Source organism: Equus przewalskii, chromosome 25 (assembly GCF_037783145.1).
Source record: "Equus przewalskii isolate Varuska chromosome 25, EquPr2, whole genome shotgun sequence".
NCBI classification, from domain to species: Eukaryota; Metazoa; Chordata; class Mammalia; order Perissodactyla; family Equidae; genus Equus; species Equus przewalskii.
The window spans coordinates 46,127,590-46,148,104 of record NC_091855.1 but is presented as its reverse complement, the minus strand read 5'-3'; the positions used below and the strand labels follow the sequence as shown (position 1 = coordinate 46,148,104).

Below are 20,515 nucleotides of genomic sequence, written 5' to 3'. Positions count from 1 at the left end.
GAGCCACACAGCCATCAGGGCTAGGCACCTGCCAGTCTGGGTCCCAGGCCAAGTCAAGGCCACCCCTGCCTCAGACAGACACAAGGCTCTCAGCTCTGCCGGGTCAAGGGCCCGAGCCCTGGCCAGTCCTCTTCCCACCCCCACGGGAGGATGGTGGGCATTGGGTCAGGCTGTGCAGGAGGCAGGAATAGGGGGCAGAGGCAGAACCCCAGCCCAGCCTGGAGGCCAGGATGGCAGTGGGCCACACGCTGCTCACTGGGGCTTCCCCTCCAGGGTACTCCCATCCCAAGGGCAGAACCTCCGGCCTGGAGCCACCTGCGTATCGGCTGGCCGGGTGTCCAGGCTGGGGGCAGCCTCTGGACCCACACTGGCAAGGCCAGAACTGGCCCTACCCAGGGGGTGGCTGCCATCCCTCCAGGCCAGGCTCCTCCGGGGTGCTGGGGGGTGGGAGGGCCGAGGTCCAAGACGGAGAGGAAGAGGCACAAAAGACACAGAAAGGGCTAGCTGGTTTTTTCTTTTTATGAGTTTTTTTTTCTTTGTTTTTTTTAATATGAAAATTACTTGAAAAGACAAGAGGCCAACCCCACCAGGCAGCTCGGCCGGCCGCCGGCCACGCCGATCCTAACATTCCAGGTGTAAGTTACAGAGCTGAAGTTCATCTACAAAACAAGTAATAAAAATAAAATTTAAAATGGCACCTTCAACAGAACACAACGAAACTCCGGCGGCCCGCAAGGCCCGCAGAGCGGGGTGGGTGCGCGCTCGGTTCCTCAGCTCCGCTCCGGCCAAAGAGGAGACACAAAGCTAAGACGCCCCGGGGGCGCTCGGGCGAGTCCTGCCGCACCGGCCCCAGCGGCGCCCGAGGGGCAGTTTCTCTGCAAGTGAGGGCGGGAGGGGGCACTACCAAACCGGGCGGGGGGTGGCCTGTGGTCAGAGCGGCCTCGGGGCGGCGGGCGCCTAGTCCTCGATGACGATGGGCTCGTCGTTGACGGGCGCGGGCGGGGGCGGCCGCAGTGGCAGGGCCTGGCTCTGGCGCAGGGCGATGGGCTTGTAGGGCCTGCGGGCAGCGCGCTTGGTCTCCGAGGACGAGAGCAGCTTGCGCATCTTCCTGTGAGGGACGGTGACACCCTGGCACGGGGCACGGGGCTGCCTCCCAGCCCCCCTCCTGCCCTGGGGGGGCCCTCACCTGGTCTCCTCGGTGGCCATGTAAAACACGTCATCCGGGGCATCGATCCAGTTCATCCGCCGCCGCTTGACGGGGGGCAGGGAGCCCCCCCGGATCAGGCGCACTTTGGTGGGGTACGACTTCCCGTTGAGCAGGAGGTTGCGGCTTGGTCCCTGTGGTGGAGGGGTGCTGTGAGGCGACTTCCTGGGGTCTCCACACTGCACCCTGCACCCTAGCAGCATGGCTCCACCACCAGCCAGGCCCTGGCAGATGACACTGCACCCTGAAACCCCCAGGTGGTCCCAACAGGAAAGTGTGGAGGCCGGGCTCCCCCGCTCACAGCCTGCCCCTCCTCTGGTGCCGCTGGGCCTCCCAGATGCTCCACACAGCGCCTGGGAGGGCTGCCAGGGTCTCTTCCCAACGGAGCTGGGTGAACACACGTGTGCACACGGATGCAGGGGGCAGGGGCCACTGAGGCCCAGCCCTCCCTCTTACCATGTGCCTGGTCTGTCCGTGGTTCGCCAAACCTGACAAGAGGAAGGAGAAAAGAGCATGAGGCTCCCGGGCAGGCCCGTCTTGCACCTGCACACCCACCGGGGATCCGCATCCGAGAGGCAGAAAAGCTGGGCCACGTCCCCCAAGGCTGCAGCCCCCCCCCCAGGAAGGGCCTGGAGGACACAGGTGCCTCAGCTCCTCTCGGGCCTGCCCAGCCCAGGTGGCCCCTTGCAGCCCCCCACGCTCAGGGGCTCTGAGGGCCACCTCTGCCTGGCCAGGAGAAGAGGCATCAGCTTGGGCTCTGGGCTGGATGTCAGGAGTCTTGGACCTCACAGCTCACTCCCAGCACAGGCCGCCCGCCTGCCCTTGATTGGGCCAAGACAGATGCAGCCAGGTTTATACGCTAACCAGGTAACCCCCACCCAGCTGTAGATACAGCAGCAAGAGAGAGCTCCTCTGTGGGGCGGCCACTCCAAGCCCAGGAGGCCTGGCCACACTGGGCTTCTTCCCAAGGGGCTCCGAGCTCCCTCGCTGACCCTGGGGTTGGCTGCCCATGGCACAGGCACTTCCAGGCTGTGGGCCGGGTGCTCGAGCCGCAAGCCTCTGCTGGTGACTCAGGAAAGGTGCCGTCCCAGGGCACAGTTGACACCACCACCCTGGACCCTGGCCACCCACCACGGGCACCAAGGCCCTGACTCCCAAATGCACGCTGGGCAAGGACCTGGGCTGAGGCGCAGCACCCACCCCAGGGCCGCAATGCCTCCCTCGCCCTGTGTGTGTGAGCATGCACACGAGTGTGTGTACACGAGTGTGTGAGTGGGAGCCAGTGTGTGTGGGCAGGAACCTGAGTGTGTGCACATATGTGTGTGAGCAGGAACTCATTGCCGCCCCATGCCGGCCAGCCCTGCTGACCCGCAGGGACCTGCCCAGGGCCTCCCAGGACCAGCTCTTCCCCAAAGTGCTCCTCAGTCAGGCTCATCTCTTGAGGAGCAGAAAAGAGCTGTCCCGCCCTCTTCCAGCTGCACACCACCTCCTGGCCTGGGGCGCCGGAGGGGCGGAGGGATGGCCACAGCACCTGGCCTGCAGCCCCCGGGCCAAGTGCTACTTACCCAGGTAAGTGCCTATCAGAACCAGGGTTCGCGGAGGGAAGAAAACACAGGTTTAGGTTAGAGTGATCATGTGCGCTGGCGGCTGAGGGAGGCAGATGTGGAGCGGAGCAGAGCGGAGCGCATGGCGGGGCCAGGTTGGTGAGTTATGGTCCCAGCGCTGCAGTGGGGCCGGGCCCCTAACCAGAGCTCAGCTCACGCCTGCCCACCCATCTGTGCTGGTGCCCCCCAGCCCGGGTGGTCCTATGGCACCCCAGGGGTCCAGTGGTGGACTCAGCGGGCTTGCACGAGGAGGTGCACCACTGCCCGTGCTCCTCGGGGCCTGCACAGTGGAACTCAAGTCGGTGCTGAAGTGCATGGATTTTGAGAAAACCGACAGGAGTAAATAGACTTGATCCCTTTTGTTGACAGCTTTTTACAAAACAAGCCCAAAAGCCCAAAGATGCCTTAGATGAGTACCCACTTCCACTTCGGGAGTGTCTGATCAGACTGTCCCCAGGCTGCCCCTGGTGGGGCAGACCTTGCTGCCGAGACCGGCCCTGCAGCAGCCCCTCGCCAGATGGCTATGGGGTGACCAGCATTAGGTGGGCAGGGCCAGGGCGACAGGGAGCCCCTACAAGGGGCTCATGGATGGAGGCAGCAGGAGAATGGGGGGCCTGGGGTAGGCGAGAAAGCCTGTGTCCAGATGGAGAGAGGTGGCAGAACCTGGCAGCAGAGCTGCTGCTGACCCCACAGGGCACGCCTGCCGACGCTCCCAGATGCAGCTGAGAGAGAGAATGCCTAGGGCATGAGGCTAGGCTGCAGCCGCTGCCCGCTGCCCACAGGTCCTGGGAGACGATGGAATCTGGCCCACCACCTTAGCCAGCCCTCAAGGGGCCAGTCCTGAGCTTGAGGAGGGGGACATCCATGCTGGCTCACCCAGGGTGCTGGGGTGACCCTGACACTCCTGTCGCGAGGGGCTAGCAGAAGGCAACTGAGCGCACTTGCTGTGCTCTTCCCTTCGGTTCCATCCACCTCTCTCCCACATGGAGCCTGCCATAGGCTGACCCTGCAGGGTGCTGGGGCCTCCAGGGCTGACAAGCCCCACACCGCCACCAGAGTCACCCCTCTCCTAGCACCCCACGCTGGAACCCCTGAGCCCACGACGCCCCTCACCCAGCTAAGAGGCAAAAGCAGAGGCCTGGGTCAGTGGGGGGAGCAATGGCCGTGGAGACCAGATGATTAGGAGTCCCCTCCTGAGGCCACCGCCAACTAGGCACTTGATGGCAGGAGGGTCCCCAGGCGGCCTGCCCCGTGTACCGTCTGCAGGCCTCAGTCCCCTTCCTCAAGCATGCTGCTCCACTCAGGAGAGGGTGTGCTGCCTCAGTTCCAGGACCCCTCACCCCTGGGCACGCCTCCCGGGGAGGCCCTGGCCTGGCGTTCACCTGGGCCTCGCACACCTCCCCCATCCATGCTGACCATGCCACGGCTCTGTCCTATCTGCCCCCTGGTGGGGCCGGGGTCCCACAGCCCCCCACCAGGCAGGAGCGCACACGAGAGTTGCAGGCACAGCGCAGGCGGCCACGCGAACTGAGGCTGATGGCATGCGAGTGGTCACAGTGCGATGGCAGACAGCACAGGTGGGCGGCGGGGGCACCAGGGCCACACAAGCGAGGACAGTCCACTGACCGGGTGCCGGGCCAGGAAGGACAGGACGGCCCATGAGCCAGAGGCCCCCGGGCAGGAGATGGCACTTGGGTGAGTCAGGGCCCACGGGGCAGAGCTTGGCTCTTGGCCAGGTGACCAGGGACTCAGGAGGGGCGCAGCCGGCCTGTGTGGACTGCCCCGTGGACGTGGCCTGGGCCGCCCGCCGTGCCCCAGGCACACGAGAGCACAGCACACAAGCACCGACAGAGGGCAGGCACCGCGCCCCGCCAGCGGCCGCCCCGGGCCTTACCCCTACTGGGCATCAAGAGGCGCTTCTTCATGTTGCCTGGCAGCGCCCGACGGTGGGAGAGAGGGAGAGAGAGCACGGTCAGCGGACGCGGGCACTGCGTTGGCCGAGCGCCACGGCCCCGCCTGGCCCCGCCGGACTCACCGTCCACCCCGTTGTGCTGCTCATAGCTCCTCTTGCCCAGGATGGTGGGGGAGCCATTGTTGATGACGGGGGCTGCCTTGGCGGGAGTCAGGCCACTGAGCACGCCGGACACGTTCTTCACGGGGTCAGGCTTGGGGGGACGGGGGTGGGTCTCTGTCGGAGCAACGCAGACAGGGTCGCTTTGTGGGGAGCAAATGGCTATGGCAGCCCTCTCGGCCCCACCCCGACTGAGGGTGACCAGGGCCCACCAGGGGACAGCCTGGTGGGGCCAGGACCTCGGCCCCTTGGCCACAGCCAACCAGCTGGATCACTGGGCAACTGTCAGCAGCTTACAGGTTCCAGACGCAGGCCCATAAACAGGCAGGCCCATTAGAGGCCTCCAGGTCCAGACCACCGGAGCTGATGGCAGGGGGCTGGCCGCTGGCCAGATGATGAATTAATGGCCTGGCTAGGCCAGCCCTGGAGGCACAGGCCTGCACCTGCCAGGGCTCCCAGCCCTTGGTGGCTCTCAGGAGCCAGAGGCCACCTCCTCCCACAGGATGGGGCGAAGCCAGCCCAAGGACCAAGACCCCAGACAGCGAGTGATGCCAAAGCCACTTGTGTCTGTGCAGAACACACTTAGCTCACTGTTCTGGAATGTCCTTCATGGAAGGAAAGTCACCTCCATGCCGGGAGGGACTGACTCATGAGCCGCACCCCCCCCGGGCCCAGCAGAGCAGCGAGCACCAGCCCTCCGGCCAGAGCCCCCCATGGTGGCCGGATGGAGGGCAAAGCTGTGCCAAGAAGCGGTGCCAGCTGAGATGCTCAGGGTCCCAGGCCATGAAGGCCCTCAGAGTGAGGCTGCTGGCTGGGTGTGCGTACCTCCCGCCTAGCTGTGGGCCTGCAGCAGACACCAGCCTGGCCCACAGGCATCAAGGAGCAGCTGTGCCCAACCCAAACCCTGGGCCCCAGACCCACAGGGACTGCAGGACACAGCAGCTCAAGCCTGAAGGGCCCCACCTGAGCCTGGCACAGTAGGAGGTGCACGCTCAGCACTGGTAGCATCGAGGGTGGCTCTCCTCCCTACAGGCAGCCTGGCCCCTGGCCGCCCACGTGGTACTGGGGATGGGGCAGGCTTACCGAGATACCGAAGCACGGCTTCCAGCGGCTTCCGCACGGCCTGCTTCAGCACCAGTGGGCTCTGGGAAGCTTCAGGCAGCCGGGCTGTGCCTGTGGGGGGCCGTGCGGTGTGAGGGGCTGGGCATGCACGAGGGGAGCACAGGGGCAAGAGCTCTCGTTGGGGCCCCGCCACCCCTCCATACTCCATGGACGTCTCCCTCCCATAGAAGGGGGCGAGTACTCACATTCGGCCTTGATGGCTGCGCTGTTGATGGGCATGTAGGGGTGCCTGGCGGCGTGCCACGGGCGCAGGATCTCTCGGCACAGGCGCCGGGCGATCCGCGTGAGCTTGGTGGTGTGCAGGTAGAAGGCCTGTCTCGTCTTCATGGCAAACTTGGGGCTCCCGCTGCTCCGGGCTGGGATGCCGTGGGGGCTCTGCGGAAGGGGGCGCGCCGCCCCGACACAGCGCCATGACCGAGGGCCGGGCCACGTGGCCACGCGTGGGGCGGGAGGGGGGCCCACTTACCATGTTACTGCGGTTTGGTCCTGGCCTCTCTCCATCTAACCGGGTTGGCATTTTCAAGCCACCATATTTCTTCCAATATGTCCAACAAGATGCGCAGAGACGACACTGCATGTTAGGGGGACCCCAAGAATACCACTGGTAAGACTGGGTGGCTACGGACATAAAGTTGGAAATAGACGGATTCTTAAGCAGAACCAGTGACGGCAGAGAGCATTCCACAGCTGTCACCCGCCCGCCGAGCCACCCCACCCGCGGGCCCGGGCACCCCGTGGACCCCGAGAGGAGGGCTTCCCTGGGTAGGGTGTGGCCCCCGCCCCCAGGATGGTCAGGGCCCAGCACTGAGGGCTGGGTGTGCCCCGGGTGCCAGGCGGCGGGGCACTTACTGTAACAGCTCTCGCAGGCCCGGCCAGCCCCGGGGCTCTGGCCTGGCGCCCCCGCGCCATTCACCACGCCTGCCTTGACGTTATTGACGCTGATCTGGTTTGGATTTGGCTTGTTACTTAGGGTAAAGGAGAAAGGGAGGATGTCACGGGGGAGCCAGGCCATTGGTGCACAGCTCCCAAGACAGCAAGGCTCCCAGGGTGCTGGCAGACCCCATCCAGAACACCCCGGCACAGGGGAGCCGGCCTTCCTCTCACCCAGAGCTGTGCGATCTTTATCCCCTCAAGTTCTAGAAGTGGCTCCCACGGAGGTCTGAGCCCTTGTCTACACCCCAGCTCTGTCTGCCAGCACTCAGCTGAGCCCAGAGTTGAATCCCAACTACCTGGGAGGCCAAGGCCCTACCCCAACTTGCCTAGGGACCACCTGACGCCGGCACTGTGCCTGGGCCCACCCAGCCCCCACCCCCAGAGATAGTGAGGGGGTGCTGTGAGGGCGTACTTACTAGTTGGGGATATAAACTTGTTTTAACTTGCTCTCTGCTTCAGCTGCTTTCAAGCGTTTCTTAAAACACAAAACCCAGAGGGTCAGGGAAGCCAGAAAGCTGGGCCTGGGGAGGGGGCTGGCCATGGGGAGGGGTGAATCCGTGTCCCCCCACTGTCTCCCTCAGGAAGAGTTTTTTTATTTGCTTGGTTTTGGTTTTTTTGAGGAAGATGAGCCCCGAGCTAACATCTGCTGCCAATCCTCCTCTTTTTGCCGAGGAAGACTGGCCCTGGGCTAACATTGGTGCTCATCTTCCTCTACTTATATGTGGGCTGCCTGCTACAGCATGGCTGCCAAGCAGTACGTAGGTCCACACCTGGGATCTGAACCGGCAAATCCCGGGCCACCAAAGCAGAACGTGTGAACTTAGCTGCGCCACTGGGCCAGCCCCACCCTCAGGAAGACGTTTGGGAGAGGTCATCCTGACATGCACACAGGACCTGACACTTGAGCAGCGGAGGGGGCCCTGGCCAGGAGTGTGTGGGGCGGAGGAGGGCGGCGGGCAGCTCACCTGCTGCACGTATCTGTCGGTGGTCTTCCACATGTAGTAGTACTCGATGATGCTGGTGAGCGACTTCCAGGGCAGCTGGGCGAGAAAGGGGCGCATCAGGCGGGGTGGGATACCCCGCTGACCCCCACGCAGGAGGATGGGGCTTCCCTGAAGCAAAGACACATGGGGACCCCTCCTGGGGGCTGGGGGCCTCGCCCGTCCAGCTGCCCTTCATCTTAGAGAAACCACATCTCTCACAGTGCTCCTCACTCCGCGCCTGGGGCGGGCGATCTAACCGAGAACTTCCTGCCTCAGCTCCGTCCTCCCTAAAGCACCTGAACCTCAGCCCCCAGGTGCATGTCCTTGCTCCCCCTGCCACAGTCACGTGCACGGTCCTGGCGTTCCCTCCACACGCCTCCTTGTCAACAGCGCAAAGACTGTTAAGTCTGCACTGTCTTCACCAATGTTACTCCAGAACATTCCGTGTGTGTTCTCGAGTTCTAGCTCGTGCTTCCTTTGGGCACCAGCTTCGAATTCCCAAGGGCTTGAGTTCTGGTCCAGGTGGTGGTGAGCCTCCCTCCCACCCGCGCAGGCTCTGCTGCTCCGGGCTGGCTGTGCCACCACAGAACTGGCTCCCCGCGAGCACGCCGCTCGGGCGCCGAGGTCTGTCTGAGACGCCGGCCTGGCTGAGTCCAGAGTCCAGGCAGTGTCGGCACTGCGGGCACTTCACCTGTCGCCGAGGAGGAGGTGCTGGCCTCCAAGAGGGGTCTGCCGCCCCGTGTCTCCAGCGCCTGTGGCACATCCCTGCCGTGTCCCTGGCATGCGGGGGTGACGTTGGTGAAGTGGGGGGCACATGCCCCTGCTGCCTCGTGCCTCGAGTCTGACCTCCAGCCCCGTCTCCAGCTCGATTCATCTTTGTCAGAGAAAGTCTTGCTCACCTCGCTCGGTTTTCAGCAAGTTATGTACACGTCAGCCTTGTGGATGCAGCCAGCTCTCTGGGCAGGTCAGTAGAGCGCTTGCCACACTCCCGCCTGCGACACCCTGCTTGCCCTGCACTCTGCTTCTCCAAGGGCCTGGAGCCCCCTTGCCTTGGCGGGTCCCTCCGGTGGCCCCTCTGGGGACCAACTTGGGGCAGGCCTGGCTGCCTTGACCAACAGCACTTCTCCACCCTTGGTAGTTTCTTCTGCCTTCTGGAGGCTTCTCAAAGCTCTGCCTGGTACTGTGGGGTGACCCTCCTAATCAGATACTGGCGAGCCCATGCATGGCCCCTCCTTGGGGCTGGTGGTCACCCCCCACCTTCTGCTTAGACATGTTCCTCTCCGAGGGATCCATCGGGTTCGCTGTGGGGTAAGGCTGCTCTCCCTTCAGATGAGTTTAAGTGTGTTTTAGGGATCTAAGTGGGGAAGTATCCCTGAGGGCACCGGCCCTGCCTGGCTGGGATTCCCCCAGGCTCACTGGGGGACACTTCCAAGGGACACAAGACAAGGACACATAATGAGAGGCTCAGCTAGTTAACAACCAACAAAACCAAATTAACAAACTCCAACGAGCTCGGGCCTGTAAGTGCCAGAGAGGACCCGGGGACCCCAGTGCTGCCCCTGGACCAACGGCTCGCCCAGGTGCATGTGCACTCTTAGCCCAGGCAGCGCCAGGCACCTCTGCACATCAACTCAGGAGCTGCTAACAGATGATGGGAACGGACACGCTGTGGCCCTGCGGGGAGGGTGGGATCCTGAGCCCACCCCACAGTACTCACAAAATCTTGCTGAATGTCTGTGAAATCTTTCCCATACTTCTCCAGGGCCTCCTCGAAAAGGCTGGCCTCTGAGGCTGACCACTCCTCCATCTCGTCCCTGCAGAGCACGGGCCCGCCCTGCGGCACCAGCGCCGAGATGGCCTTGGCGACATCGTACACACTCTTGTGCAGCGTGTCCATGGCGTGGAACTGCGGCAGGAGAAGAGGGGGTCACCCGGGCTCCACTGCACTGACCGTGCCCCACCCCATGGCAGGGGACGACTCAGGCCATGACCGGGCTGTCACAAGGATACCAGAGCCCCATGTGGGCTCACCACCTCTCCCTACCAGGAGGAGACAAGGCTGGTCCCAAGGGGCGGCTGGGGCCCGGGGAGATATGGGGAGAACAGAGCTGCTCGGAGTAGAAGAGACAGAGGCTGGCTTGCTCCTGGGCTGCCCTGACAGGGAGAGCCCCTCCAGAGGACCCGAGGGAGGCCCCGTGCCTGGGGTCCCCACCAGCATGGTGGGGAGTGCAGGAGGGCACAGGGGCCCATCCCAGGCATGTGGAACCAGCAGACAGTGAGTGATCCACTTGCTTTCTTGCTGCCATCCCCACCTCCCCAGGCTGATGCAGTGACCCCAGGGGAAAGTGGCCCAGGCATAGTGGGCCTGTGCACGCGAGAAGGGTCGGCCCTGGCGGGTAAGCCATCTTCTGGAAGGTACAGTTGCCCCCCAAGACAGAGGAGTGTGAAGGAGCAGGGCGGGGACAGGACAGCCCATAGCACGGCAGGTCCCAGCAGGGCCTGAGAATGTGCAGGGCGAGGCTGGGTGCTGGACCGGTGCAGACACCTGGGGCTGAGGGCATCCCACTCACCAGGGTGATGTCCCGGGAGGCAGCCGCGGCACTCATGTGCAGGCTGGGCTGGCGGACAGAGCTGCTGCAGTCCAGGGCCCGTGCAAAGGTGCCCACGGAGCTGGGGAGGAGAGACACTGACCGCTGGAGCTGGACAGCAGGAGACGTGAAGACACGCAGAGACATGGCCGGCCAGGGGAGGAGACATGGCCGGCCAGGGGAGCAGACAGTGCTCACACCGCCAGAGCAGCACCCAGGGGCCAGCTGACCAGAGCAGCCCCGGGCACCAGGAACAGAAACCTCATGGGCATCAACTGAAAAGCTCCCTACCCTAACCCACAGACGGCTGACAGAGAGCCACTGGCTCTGCGTCGGGCTGTGCAGCGCTGAGACCTCACGTCCTGGGCATCCCGCAGAGCTCATCTCAGGAAAGAGGACCACGAGGCTCCCCCTCCACAGTGAAAGCCCAGGACCCGTTTCCACGCTGTCCCCAAGGGCGCCCGGCCCAGCTGAGACACATAGGAGCCTTCTGGGCTGGCCCACCGTGTGCTCGCAGGACTCCCCTCCCACCGCCCCAGCCCCGGCACCACCTGGGGGTCTGCCTGGGCAGAAAATGCTCCTTGGAGCGCTGCCACTCTCATGCCATAAGGGGGCACGAGGCACCGCCCTTCCCTCCTGGCTGCCTCCACCTGTCTCCAAGGCTGGCAGAGCTAGACAAGGCCCTGTCCATCTGAGGCCTGAGGGGAAAGCCCGGTCTGCACCCAGCCTGCTCAGCCTCTGCCAGCAGGTGGCCCCTGAGGGACATGGGTGGGTGCACTTGCCCAGCCCCTCAAAGCCAGAGCTGCCCGAGGACCTGCAGGGACCCAGCAGCAGAGTCAGCAGCCAAGAGCCATCCCCACATCCAGGGAAGAGCTGGGCCAGACTCAGCCAGGCCTCCTTGGGAATTCCAAGGGGGTCTCAACAGAGTGAGGACCCCTGTGAGCTCCCACGCTCCTCACTGGGCGATCCCCTGCAGGACAGACACCAGGGCCCCCATGTCCCCAACACCCACAGCAGGGCAAGGAGGCAACCCTCCAGGCTGAGTCCTCCTGCCATCCCTGGCACCCCAAACTCACCGGGCCACCACCAGGAACTGGTCGATCTGCTTGTCTATGAGCGGGTTGTGTGCCTCCCACACCTTGGTCTCCAGTTTGGACTGGTCTCGGCCATCCTCCTCGCCTACCAGGAAGAAATGCAGCCAGTGAGACCAACACAGGCCGTGAGAAGACCCCCACAGCTTCGGCAAGGTCTGCCACAGCCAAAAGTCTGCCTGCTTCCAAGGGTTGATGGGACAATGGTCCACTGGCCACATGCCCTCCTGCCCGGATGCTGGGAGATGCTGGGTAGGGGAGGACCAAGTGGGCCCAGGAGGCTCCAGCCAGAGTGCATGCGCACACACATGCGCGTGCACACTGAGGGAGTGCGGAGCTGCAGGCACATGCTCCGTACTCCATGCATTTTCACAGCTGGAAACAGTGCACACCCAGGGGCTGGAGTGACCATGGGCCCTTGGGTGGAGGAGCTTGAAGACAGGAGATGTCGGGAGGGCCTGGGTGAGCACCCCTGAGGCAGGACCCCAGCCCCACTCAGGGCACCACAGCAGAAACAGCCAGCTGTGACCAAGGTGGGCAGAGGCGGCTCGGTTTTTGTTTAATCAAGGTTTTATTCCGAGCGACTGCGTGTTTCCGGGCGGCTGTTCTCTGTCCCCAGTGGCAGCACTCACGGTCCGACATCAACATGGTCCAGATGTGGACATGCCACCCAAGGACCTTCCCAGTGCCAAAAAGGACTGTTTCAGTCCATCTTTTCTTCCCAGGCGAGAGCCCCCGCACCCCAGCCTGGCCACTCCTAACCCTGCAGCCAGCCAGTGGGGCTCTGTGCAGCCACGGCTGTTTGGGGGGTTTCCATCCTGGGGAGCAGCCAATGCTGACTGCTCCAGAATCGGCGAGGGCGGGATGGCCTCTGAGAAAGTAACCTTTACTCAGAGCACAGGACAGGGGTGCCACAAGAGCCCTCAGGAGAATCCACATCCCAGCAGAACCAGGCCGGAACCAGGAAGATGCCCCATAACGGTCTGTGTCCAGTTTCCTGGCCGAGGCCACACCCACCATTCAGCTCAGGCTCTCAGACTGCGTGTGACATCACTCAGCCCCTTTGCTCTTGGTGACAACGAACCCCCAGACAAAGACGGGGACCCCTCACAGAGCTCAGCAAGCCCACTGGGGGGCCTGGTGTGAGCGGGGGCCTTGAGCGGGGCTGGGAGCAGCTCAAAGTCACCAAGGAAGCACGCCACGGGGAAGGTGAGGCCTGACCAGGCCTGGGGAGGCTGCTGGGCCAGGGGGCTCATGGAGAAGCCCCACACTGCAGACACGCAGGATGGATCGGTCGGGGCGGGGGGGCGGTAAGGGCACATCCCCCACAGTCACCCTGGAGGCCAGGGTCCTGGCGGCTGTGAGGCGAAACATGCAACACGGTGTCTGCAGGACAAGCACAGCTGGGATTTTCCCGGTGTCGTGGGTGGGCTCCTTCCTGGTGGGGACGCTGCCCTAAGACCCCTCACCAGAGGACAAGTGGGCACCAGGGAAGCTAGGGTCTAGCTCCTCCTGGCATCGGGTCTGCAGGCCACACCGGCTCCCAGTGACTGCCAGGCAGCGGAGCCCAGAGCCACAAGCACAGCCCGCCACAATGCCCATCTGCCTTCCGCACCAGGCTGCCTCGACGCTGGCCGTCACAGCGCGTCCACTTCGAAATCCAAATGCATTAAAGGCAGGTGTGTCACTTTGGTCACTGGAAAGGGTCCTGGGCTCCAGGAGGAGGCAGGCCTGCAGGGACACTGACCACGGCCCCTGCACCGCAGGCAGGGCCTTGGTCAGGGCCTCCCACCCCTTTCGACCCAAGCCTGGCACCCCGAGAGCAGATCAAGGATCTGAGGTGGCCGGCTGCGCAGAGGCGACAAGGTATGTCCTCCCACCAAGCCCTGAGGCCACTGCTCGGGATGGTGAGGGCCTCTGACAGCCCAGCCCAGGCTGTGGCCTCCTTTGGTTTCACATAGCCTCTCGAATTTCCAAGTGGACGTGCCCTCACCAGGTCCTTTACCCTCAGCCAGGCTGGGAAGGTGGGACGCGACACCGCCAGAGACCCAGCTTCAGGATGGCGTGGGCCTGGGAAGCACTTCGAGCTGCTGGAGGATGGCGGTTCTGGGGTGGCGCCCTCGCACCAACAGCGCCCACGGCAGGGGGATGGGGCCCAGCTCACTCAGGGAGGGGCTGCAGCAGGGAGACCACTGCGTGGTCAGGTAGAAGTGGGGCACAGGCACTCAGGAGAGCCCCGAGAAGTGACAGTGAAGGCCCAAAAGGGCCGGCAAAGGGCAGAGCACCTGGGCCAGAAGAGAGGGCAGCCTTGCCACACGCGGGACAGAGACAGACGTGCACGGATGGTTGGAGGGCACCGCACACATCCTGGTGTGACCACCCGCCACACGGCTTCCTGCCACCCCTACTTAATGCCTCCTTCTCTCGTCTGACCAGACAGGCAGGAGCCCCCAAGACAAAGAAGAGACCAGACCCAACAGGCGGAAGCGGGTGTGTGAGCCTGTGCACGGCGTGTATGTGTGCATGAGAGGCGTGCGTTGAAGGAAGTAACGCATGCGAGCCAGCATCAACATTTGAAACAAGCAGACCAGCCTCCGAGAGACCGGACAGCACATCCCGAGGAGGACAGGAGGTCTAAGAAGAGGAAAGTCCGGCATTTATACAAGATTCTTAGAGATATACGTGACGGGGGAAATGGAGAGGAGGGAGACGGAGGAGCAGAGCACCCAGCTCTGGTCCCACCCCGTCCAGCTGGCCCCACATGACAAACACCGGGAGTCGCCTGCTGGGCTTTCTCTGAGGACCAAGGGGTCAGGAGCAGCGACCGGCCACAGCCCTCAAGGCTCCAGGGCAGGCTCAGCAGAAGAACCTTGGGGCACACGGAGGAGGGCACCCAAGGGGCCCAAGAGAACAGTGGGTCCGAGCGTGGCCTCGGGGCCTGGCCGTCAAGCAGACCCCTCACACTCCGGAGGACGCAGACCAAGGCCAGGACCAGCTCCACAGAGGGGAGGGCTCACGTGAGACAGTATCAGAACCACCCCTGGAGCCCACGAGCCACACGGTGTGGCCGTCAGGCCAGCTCACAGCTAACGGCTAAATGCTACTTTCACAGGAAACGATGACACAGCCAGGGACAGCGGGAAGTAAGTGACCAGTAACCATGAGAAGGGGGAGGCCAGACGACAGGAGGTAGGGGGATCTCCTGAGCTGAGGGCAGCTACGGGAGGCGGCTTGGCCGGCGGGCAGCTCTCAGCCGCCCGGCCTGGTTGGGCACCACAGGAGCCTGACCCACTGTGCCGGGGGCTCGGTGCCCACCCACTCTCCCCAGCCCCTGGCACCTCCAAGGAGGACAGGATGTAGGCTGCCCAAGTGTGGCCACTGCTTTCAGGGCCTCGAGCATTCACAGAGCGAGACGCAGCATCGTCTTATGTGTCACCAAGTAGAAGCCAGCAAACAGTTGGTCACAACTGTCAGATGAAACGTGGACTTTCTCTGCCAGAAGCGTGCCTCCCAGCCGCTCGCCATGGACTCCACATCCCGCCTGCGCTTCGTTAGGGGACAGGACGGGCCGGGAAGAAAGGGTTCCAGCCCACCCACGACCCCCAGGCTGCTGAAGGACTGAGGGACGGGCAGGGGAGCTGGGCACCACATGCCCTGGGCGCATGGCGGGTTTCTCGGAGGCCACACCCACTGGCAGAACTCAGCCAAATGGGCAAGTCCACCCAACAAAGGTTTGCGAAGAGAAAAAGAGCTTTAAAGAAGTTACAAAAACAACAACAGCCAAAGAAAATGATCTCCCTGTGCCAGGGATGGCCTCATGACGTGGCCCGCCGGGGTGGGGACGCTGGCTGCCACCCCCAACTTCCAAAACAACCCCTGCACATGCTCCGGGCCACCCCCAGCCTCCCTGTGCCTGGGGCTGAGGCCTCCCTGTCCTACCTTCTTTTAACAGGTCAGTGATGTCCGCCTGGTACCGGTTCCCTACGCGAATCTCTCCTTTATCAGCCAGGAGGGTCTTCTGCTGTGGGTCGTAGACTAGAGAATAGAAGAAGAAATCCTGAAAAACATCACACGGGACAGGCGTCAGCACGTGGCGCCGAGGAGGCCTCGCTAGAGCCCACAGTGGGGCCCCACTGCCGTTGGAGCTCGCGGTGGAGGTCAGGACACTGGGGAAAATACACAAAAACGGAGAATCAGGACAGATGCCGATGTAACCACAGCACAAGAGGATGGCCTGTTTAGAACCCGCCAACAGCTGACAGATCACCAGATTCAGCAAGAGCACTGGCTGAGGCCACTGGGCATGACCAACACCCCCAAACTGCTGCCCTTCTATCAGCAGCGACAGCTCGAAAGCTCAGTTTATAAAAGTGTTTAATAGCAACCAAAATCCTAAGTCATCTAGGGATAAATCCGACAGATTCTGGGCACGTCCTTCGAGAAGATGGTGCGGTTTTCGTGTGGGTTGTCACAGGAGACATACACAAATGAGGAGTTACAGAATGTTCTGGACTCGATGCCCAGAGCTGTCAGCGGAGTTGCAGGCCGTGCCCCGCTCATCGCAACTCCAGCCTCTGCCTCTAAGCCCATCTTCCCCTAACTCGCCGGGTACCAAGCTGCTCCGCCTGGAATTTGCACAACCCAGCCTTCCCGGCCCTTTGCCGTCCGGCGCTGAGTCCCAGCGTTCACTCGTGTTTCTTGGAAACGCGTCAAGCTGGACTGGATTGTTTTTGAACAGCAAGCCTGCTGACCTAGGCCTTTGACCGGAGGTCTCAGCGGGGTACACTCGGGGTCTGGGCGCCCGTGTGCCTGGGGCTCCACTCGCCCTGAGCCCCCACTTTACCTCCCTGGGCGCCTCTTTGGCTGCTTCTCTAGCCCTTGCTCTATCCGCTCTGTTCCAAACCCGCCCGCGGCCACCTCAGCCTGCCACCTGTTCTGTGTTTCTTTAAGTTAATAAACTGCCCCTGCTGCTCCCTCTGCACGTCTTCCTCTGGTGTGAGCCTGTGTCGACTAACGCCTGCCTGCGAGGCCGGCCTGATGCCTGACGGGGACGGGACGCACTGCTCCGGGCGCGGCCGCTCAGACCTGCGGAGGGAAGGCCGTGCTGCGAGTCGGGGGTGTCAGGATGCCCAGCCCCCAACTGGCAGCCTGCTTCCTCATCGTGTGAGACTGATGTGCTTCCCCAGCAGGCGAGTGCAAACAGGCAGGCACCCCCGGCCCCACCACCTGGAGACGCGCACGGTCCCCGAATGTCGGTCCAAAGCTGCTTCTGTGTACATGTGACATGGCACACACATGCTTGCCAGAGGCCAGCTGTTCACACCGAGCCTTTTCGTTCACCAGCACCTCTCCGCATCACTTCCTGTGTGGTTGTCACTAAGGGGTCTTTCTGGTCACGCCCAGCCCTTCTCTTCCCGGAGCACCAGGCTCCAGGTGGCCTTCTCCCAAAGTGCTGGTGCATGGTGTCCCCCCGGAGCCCCTGCTGCCCTGGCCGAGCCCGGCCTGTGCTTCAGGACTGATTGCAGGCACTGTTTCCTGACAGCTTCCCTGAGCCAGACCCCGGATGCAGCCACAGCACCGGGAGACCCTCGCCAGACTGCCATCTCCTGTTCTCATCCGTAGTCTGTTGCCCACCCACCGTGTCCCCCTGAGCTCCACGATGAGGCGGACTGTGCATAGTGGGAGGGGCCTGTGGCAAGAATAAGTGGTGCCACCCACAGACGATGACACTTCTGCAAGGAGTGTTGAGTTGGAGGTGCAGAGCTGTGGGGCGGCCACAGGCAGAGTGGGCTGAGGGAGGTCTCTTAGGAGACCCAAGGGCTCCATGGGGACACGTGGGGAGGGGCCTCAGGCCCCGAAGCCGGGACAAAAACACACCCACTCCTCAGCTGACCCCAGGAGTCTCCTTACACGGCCACCCATCCCTCCACGTAACTAATGTACCCCAGCTGCTCCAGATCCCAGCTGGCCGTCTCTCATCCCCAGGACGGCGGCTCTCACTGGGGCACCACGGCCCGCCGGGGCATGTCCACTATCTGGAGACATTTTCGGTTGTTTCAACTCAGGGAGTGGATGGCACCGGGTGGGTAGCATCCTACAGTGTATGGGGGTCACCAGTTCTTGTCCGTGGGGGAGGGAGGTTGGTCCCAAGGCCCCGGCCCCAAGTCCCTGGCAGCAGTGACATTTCTGATTTTACCAACTTAGAAACCCTTCTTGTCAACCAGCCAGCAGGGTTCTGGGTCAACACCGTTAGGGCTCGAGGCAGTGGTCTGGATGGCTGCATGGCCACATGTCTGCTGTGAGAGTGCGAGCCTCCATCATTATCGCTCCAAGACAAGCCGTTCCAGAGGGAACGCGCCAACTGTGCCCATCCCAGATCCTGCCGGGTGGAGGGAGCAGACATCACTCTGGAGGGGGGCTGCACAGGACAGCGGGAAGGGAGGTGGCCAGCGCCTGGTATCAGGGTGCTGCGGGCAGGGAAGGGTCTGGGCCCAGAGTGAGGTGGGAGAAGCATCTCCTCACCCAGCCTAGCAGAGGCCAGCAGCGGGGGGATGGGGCCCAGGCTCCACCTCCACGCACCAGGAGGCCCGAGCCCGCAGCGTCGGGGGACCCCAGCGGCCAACCTCACCTCTCGCTCCAGGTAGGACTTGAGAGACTCGGTCTCGTTGAGCAGGGTGACGCTGCACTTTCCCCTGCAAGACAAGGATGCGCTGTCAGAGGAGGAGGGGCAGACCCCTCGCGCCTGCCCGGCCCTGCGTACCTGATGTGGGTGGCAGGCAGCGACTCCAGCTGTCGCGAGAGGAACAGCTCCCGATGCCGCAACTGGTGCTTGAGCTTCTCAGGCAGGTCCACCATTTCTGGGTTCTCCATTTCCTCCTCGATTTCTCCTGAAGGACAAAGAGCCCGTCAGCCGGCCCTGCAAAGGCCCGCCAACCGGCTGCACACCCCTCCCCTTGCCCGACCCGGGGTGGCCACGGAGCTCCCTGCAGGCCCCCAGCAGACGCCCTGGTGCCCATGTGCCCGTCCACGCCCAGGCACCCCGAAAGCCCAGACCCCGGGCAGCAGGACGGGGAGACAGAAGACAGCGTCTTGTGTCAGCCTCAGAAGCAGCAGGCAACAGAGCAGAAGGGAAAATGAGGCAGAAGCCATCCCCAGTGGGGATGGGAGGGCAGATGCCCACTGCGGAGCCCAAGGCTGGGACAGTTTCTGCCTCATACCCCTCCTGGCACCAGCAGGACCCTGCGGCGAGCTGCGGCAAGAGTGCAGAGACGGGCAGGCAGGCGGCCAGGTGCCCCCGCAGCAGCACACAGACACGAGGACCCACCTGCAGAGGCAGTCTTACCTTCCTCGCCGTTGTCGGCCCCTGGTCCGGTTTTATAGCAGACTGACAAGGCTATAGAACAGACAGACAGCACCCAGAGCGTAGGTTAGCAATAAGGCTTCGAGGCGGGGAGGCAGGGCAGACATGGGCGCCGGCCTCCTGGAGGGGAGTGAAGACCACCGGCCAAAGCCGGAAAATACCCGGGCCTCTGGACATCCCATCCAGCCAACCTCAGCCACCCACCCACCCGCTCTGGTGCTGGGGGCCCTGACCACGCCTCCAGGGCTGGGACAGCGATGTCCACGGGGAGATCCTGAAACTCATGTGTGTGGGGAGTGGGACGCAGGGCGGCCTCCATGAGGCAGACCCCTGGCACACTCCCCTGGGGTGTGTGGTGCCCCTAAAGGCACGGTGGGAGCTGCAGTGGTGCAGGGGACAGGGAGGCACGACACAGTGCAGGAGCATGTGCAGCTCGGCCACGCTCTGGACAGCATCCAAGGGAGCTGCCAGACATGTAGCTAACCCCCACCCTATCCCAGGCCCCAGAGGCAGGGGCGGGGCATGGAGCCATGCTGCCAGCTGTCCCTGCGCACCCTCCCCTGGCCACTCCCCACCCAGGCACCCCCTTCCCTCTCCTCATGCACAGCCCTCTGCTGCCCCCCTGTGGTGGCTGCGGAGAGTCCCCTCAACTGCCACAGTCCCCAGGAAGGCCCAGGACCCCAGCCATTAGGAGTTTAGACAGAGGCCAGGGTTGGGGGCTGGGGGGTAGGCAGCTCCAGATGATGGGCCACAGGAGCCACAGTATCCACACCGCTGAGCCTGTCACCTCCCCGCCCACTCCCAGAGACCCCACGAGCACAGTGCACCCCCAGACTGGGGACGTCACTAGTGCCTAGAAGCTCGCCCTGTGACAGTACCACTGGCCCAGGCAGCACAGCTAGGAACAAGGACCAGAGGCTGTCATCCTGGGCCCTGCTGGCCAAGGTCCCTGTGGGCAGCACCCATTTCAGGCCCACAGACACAGCCCCTCCCCAGCCTGGACCAGCAGGGTGAGGAGGGGGCCCGGGAATGTCCAGGACTTGCATCAGGCTGGCCTCCAGCCTCCCCACGGGCCTGTCCCTGCCCAGCACTCCTCTGGGCTGGCCAGCCCTCGAGCCTGCATGGTGCAGGGGTACGCGGCCTCCAGGAGTCCAGGGGCTTAGCCCAGGGGCAGGCGGCAGAGTGAGCCCCAGGCTCAGCCCCAAGGCACAGGCAGACTCAGTACACACCCCACCAGCCATCCTGAGCCCCCGCAGCTCATCCGGAGGGCTTCAGGGAGGGCCTGTCACCTGTGCCTGCCATTCTGTCAGGGCAAGGTCTTGCTCTCAGAAGGGCAGCTCTGCGCGTGCGCATGTGCACGCACGCCTCAGGGCAGGGGGCTACGGCTGCGGTCTCTATGGCCCAAGTCAGCTGTTCTGGTCCCCATGAAGGTCCAGGCCTGAGCGGATGGCAGCCTGGGAGACCTTGGGATGAGTGTCGGGAGAGGGGCTTCACTGCCGCAGGGCGGCCTGTGCAGCACAGGGGCGTCTGGCCCACCTGGGGGCCAGACACCCTGACAG

At 63.6% G+C, this 20,515-nt stretch overlaps 1 protein-coding gene across 12 annotated transcripts in view; it reads right to left on the bottom strand.

Annotated features, from left to right (window-relative positions):
* Positions 1-496: 496 nt before the first annotated feature.
* Positions 497-20,515, bottom strand: part of MTA1 (metastasis associated 1) — a 45,986-nt gene continuing 25,967 nt past the window's right edge. For 4 of the 12 annotated variants that reach the window (XM_070593001.1, XM_070592995.1, XM_070592996.1 and 1 more), the window contains exons 4-21: positions 18,939-18,989; positions 18,357-18,483; positions 18,225-18,288; positions 15,536-15,653; positions 11,582-11,684; positions 10,488-10,587; positions 9,635-9,823; positions 7,900-7,974; positions 7,351-7,409; positions 6,851-6,966; positions 6,468-6,619; positions 6,187-6,376; positions 5,963-6,052; positions 4,844-4,996; positions 4,703-4,738; positions 1,661-1,692; positions 1,187-1,338; positions 497-1,108 (exon numbers count right to left, since the gene is read on the bottom strand). In XM_070593001.1, coding sequence (XP_070449102.1) covers positions 958-1,108; positions 1,187-1,338; positions 1,661-1,692; positions 4,703-4,738; positions 4,844-4,996; positions 5,963-6,052; positions 6,187-6,376; positions 6,468-6,619; positions 6,851-6,966; positions 7,351-7,409; positions 7,900-7,974; positions 9,635-9,823; positions 10,488-10,587; positions 11,582-11,684; positions 15,536-15,653; positions 18,225-18,288; positions 18,357-18,466 — 1,890 coding nt within the window. In that variant the 5' untranslated portion in view covers positions 18,467-18,483; positions 18,939-18,989 and the 3' untranslated portion in view covers positions 497-957. Of the gene's footprint in view, positions 1,109-1,186; positions 1,339-1,660; positions 1,693-4,702; positions 4,997-5,962; positions 6,053-6,186; positions 6,377-6,467; positions 6,620-6,850; positions 6,967-7,350; positions 7,410-7,899; positions 7,975-9,634; positions 9,824-10,487; positions 10,588-11,581; positions 11,685-15,535; positions 15,654-18,224; positions 18,289-18,356; positions 18,484-18,938; positions 18,990-20,515 lie in introns of all 12 variants that reach the window. The other 8 variants (XM_070593002.1, XM_070592999.1, XM_070593003.1 and 5 more) reach the window with 5 other exon arrangements.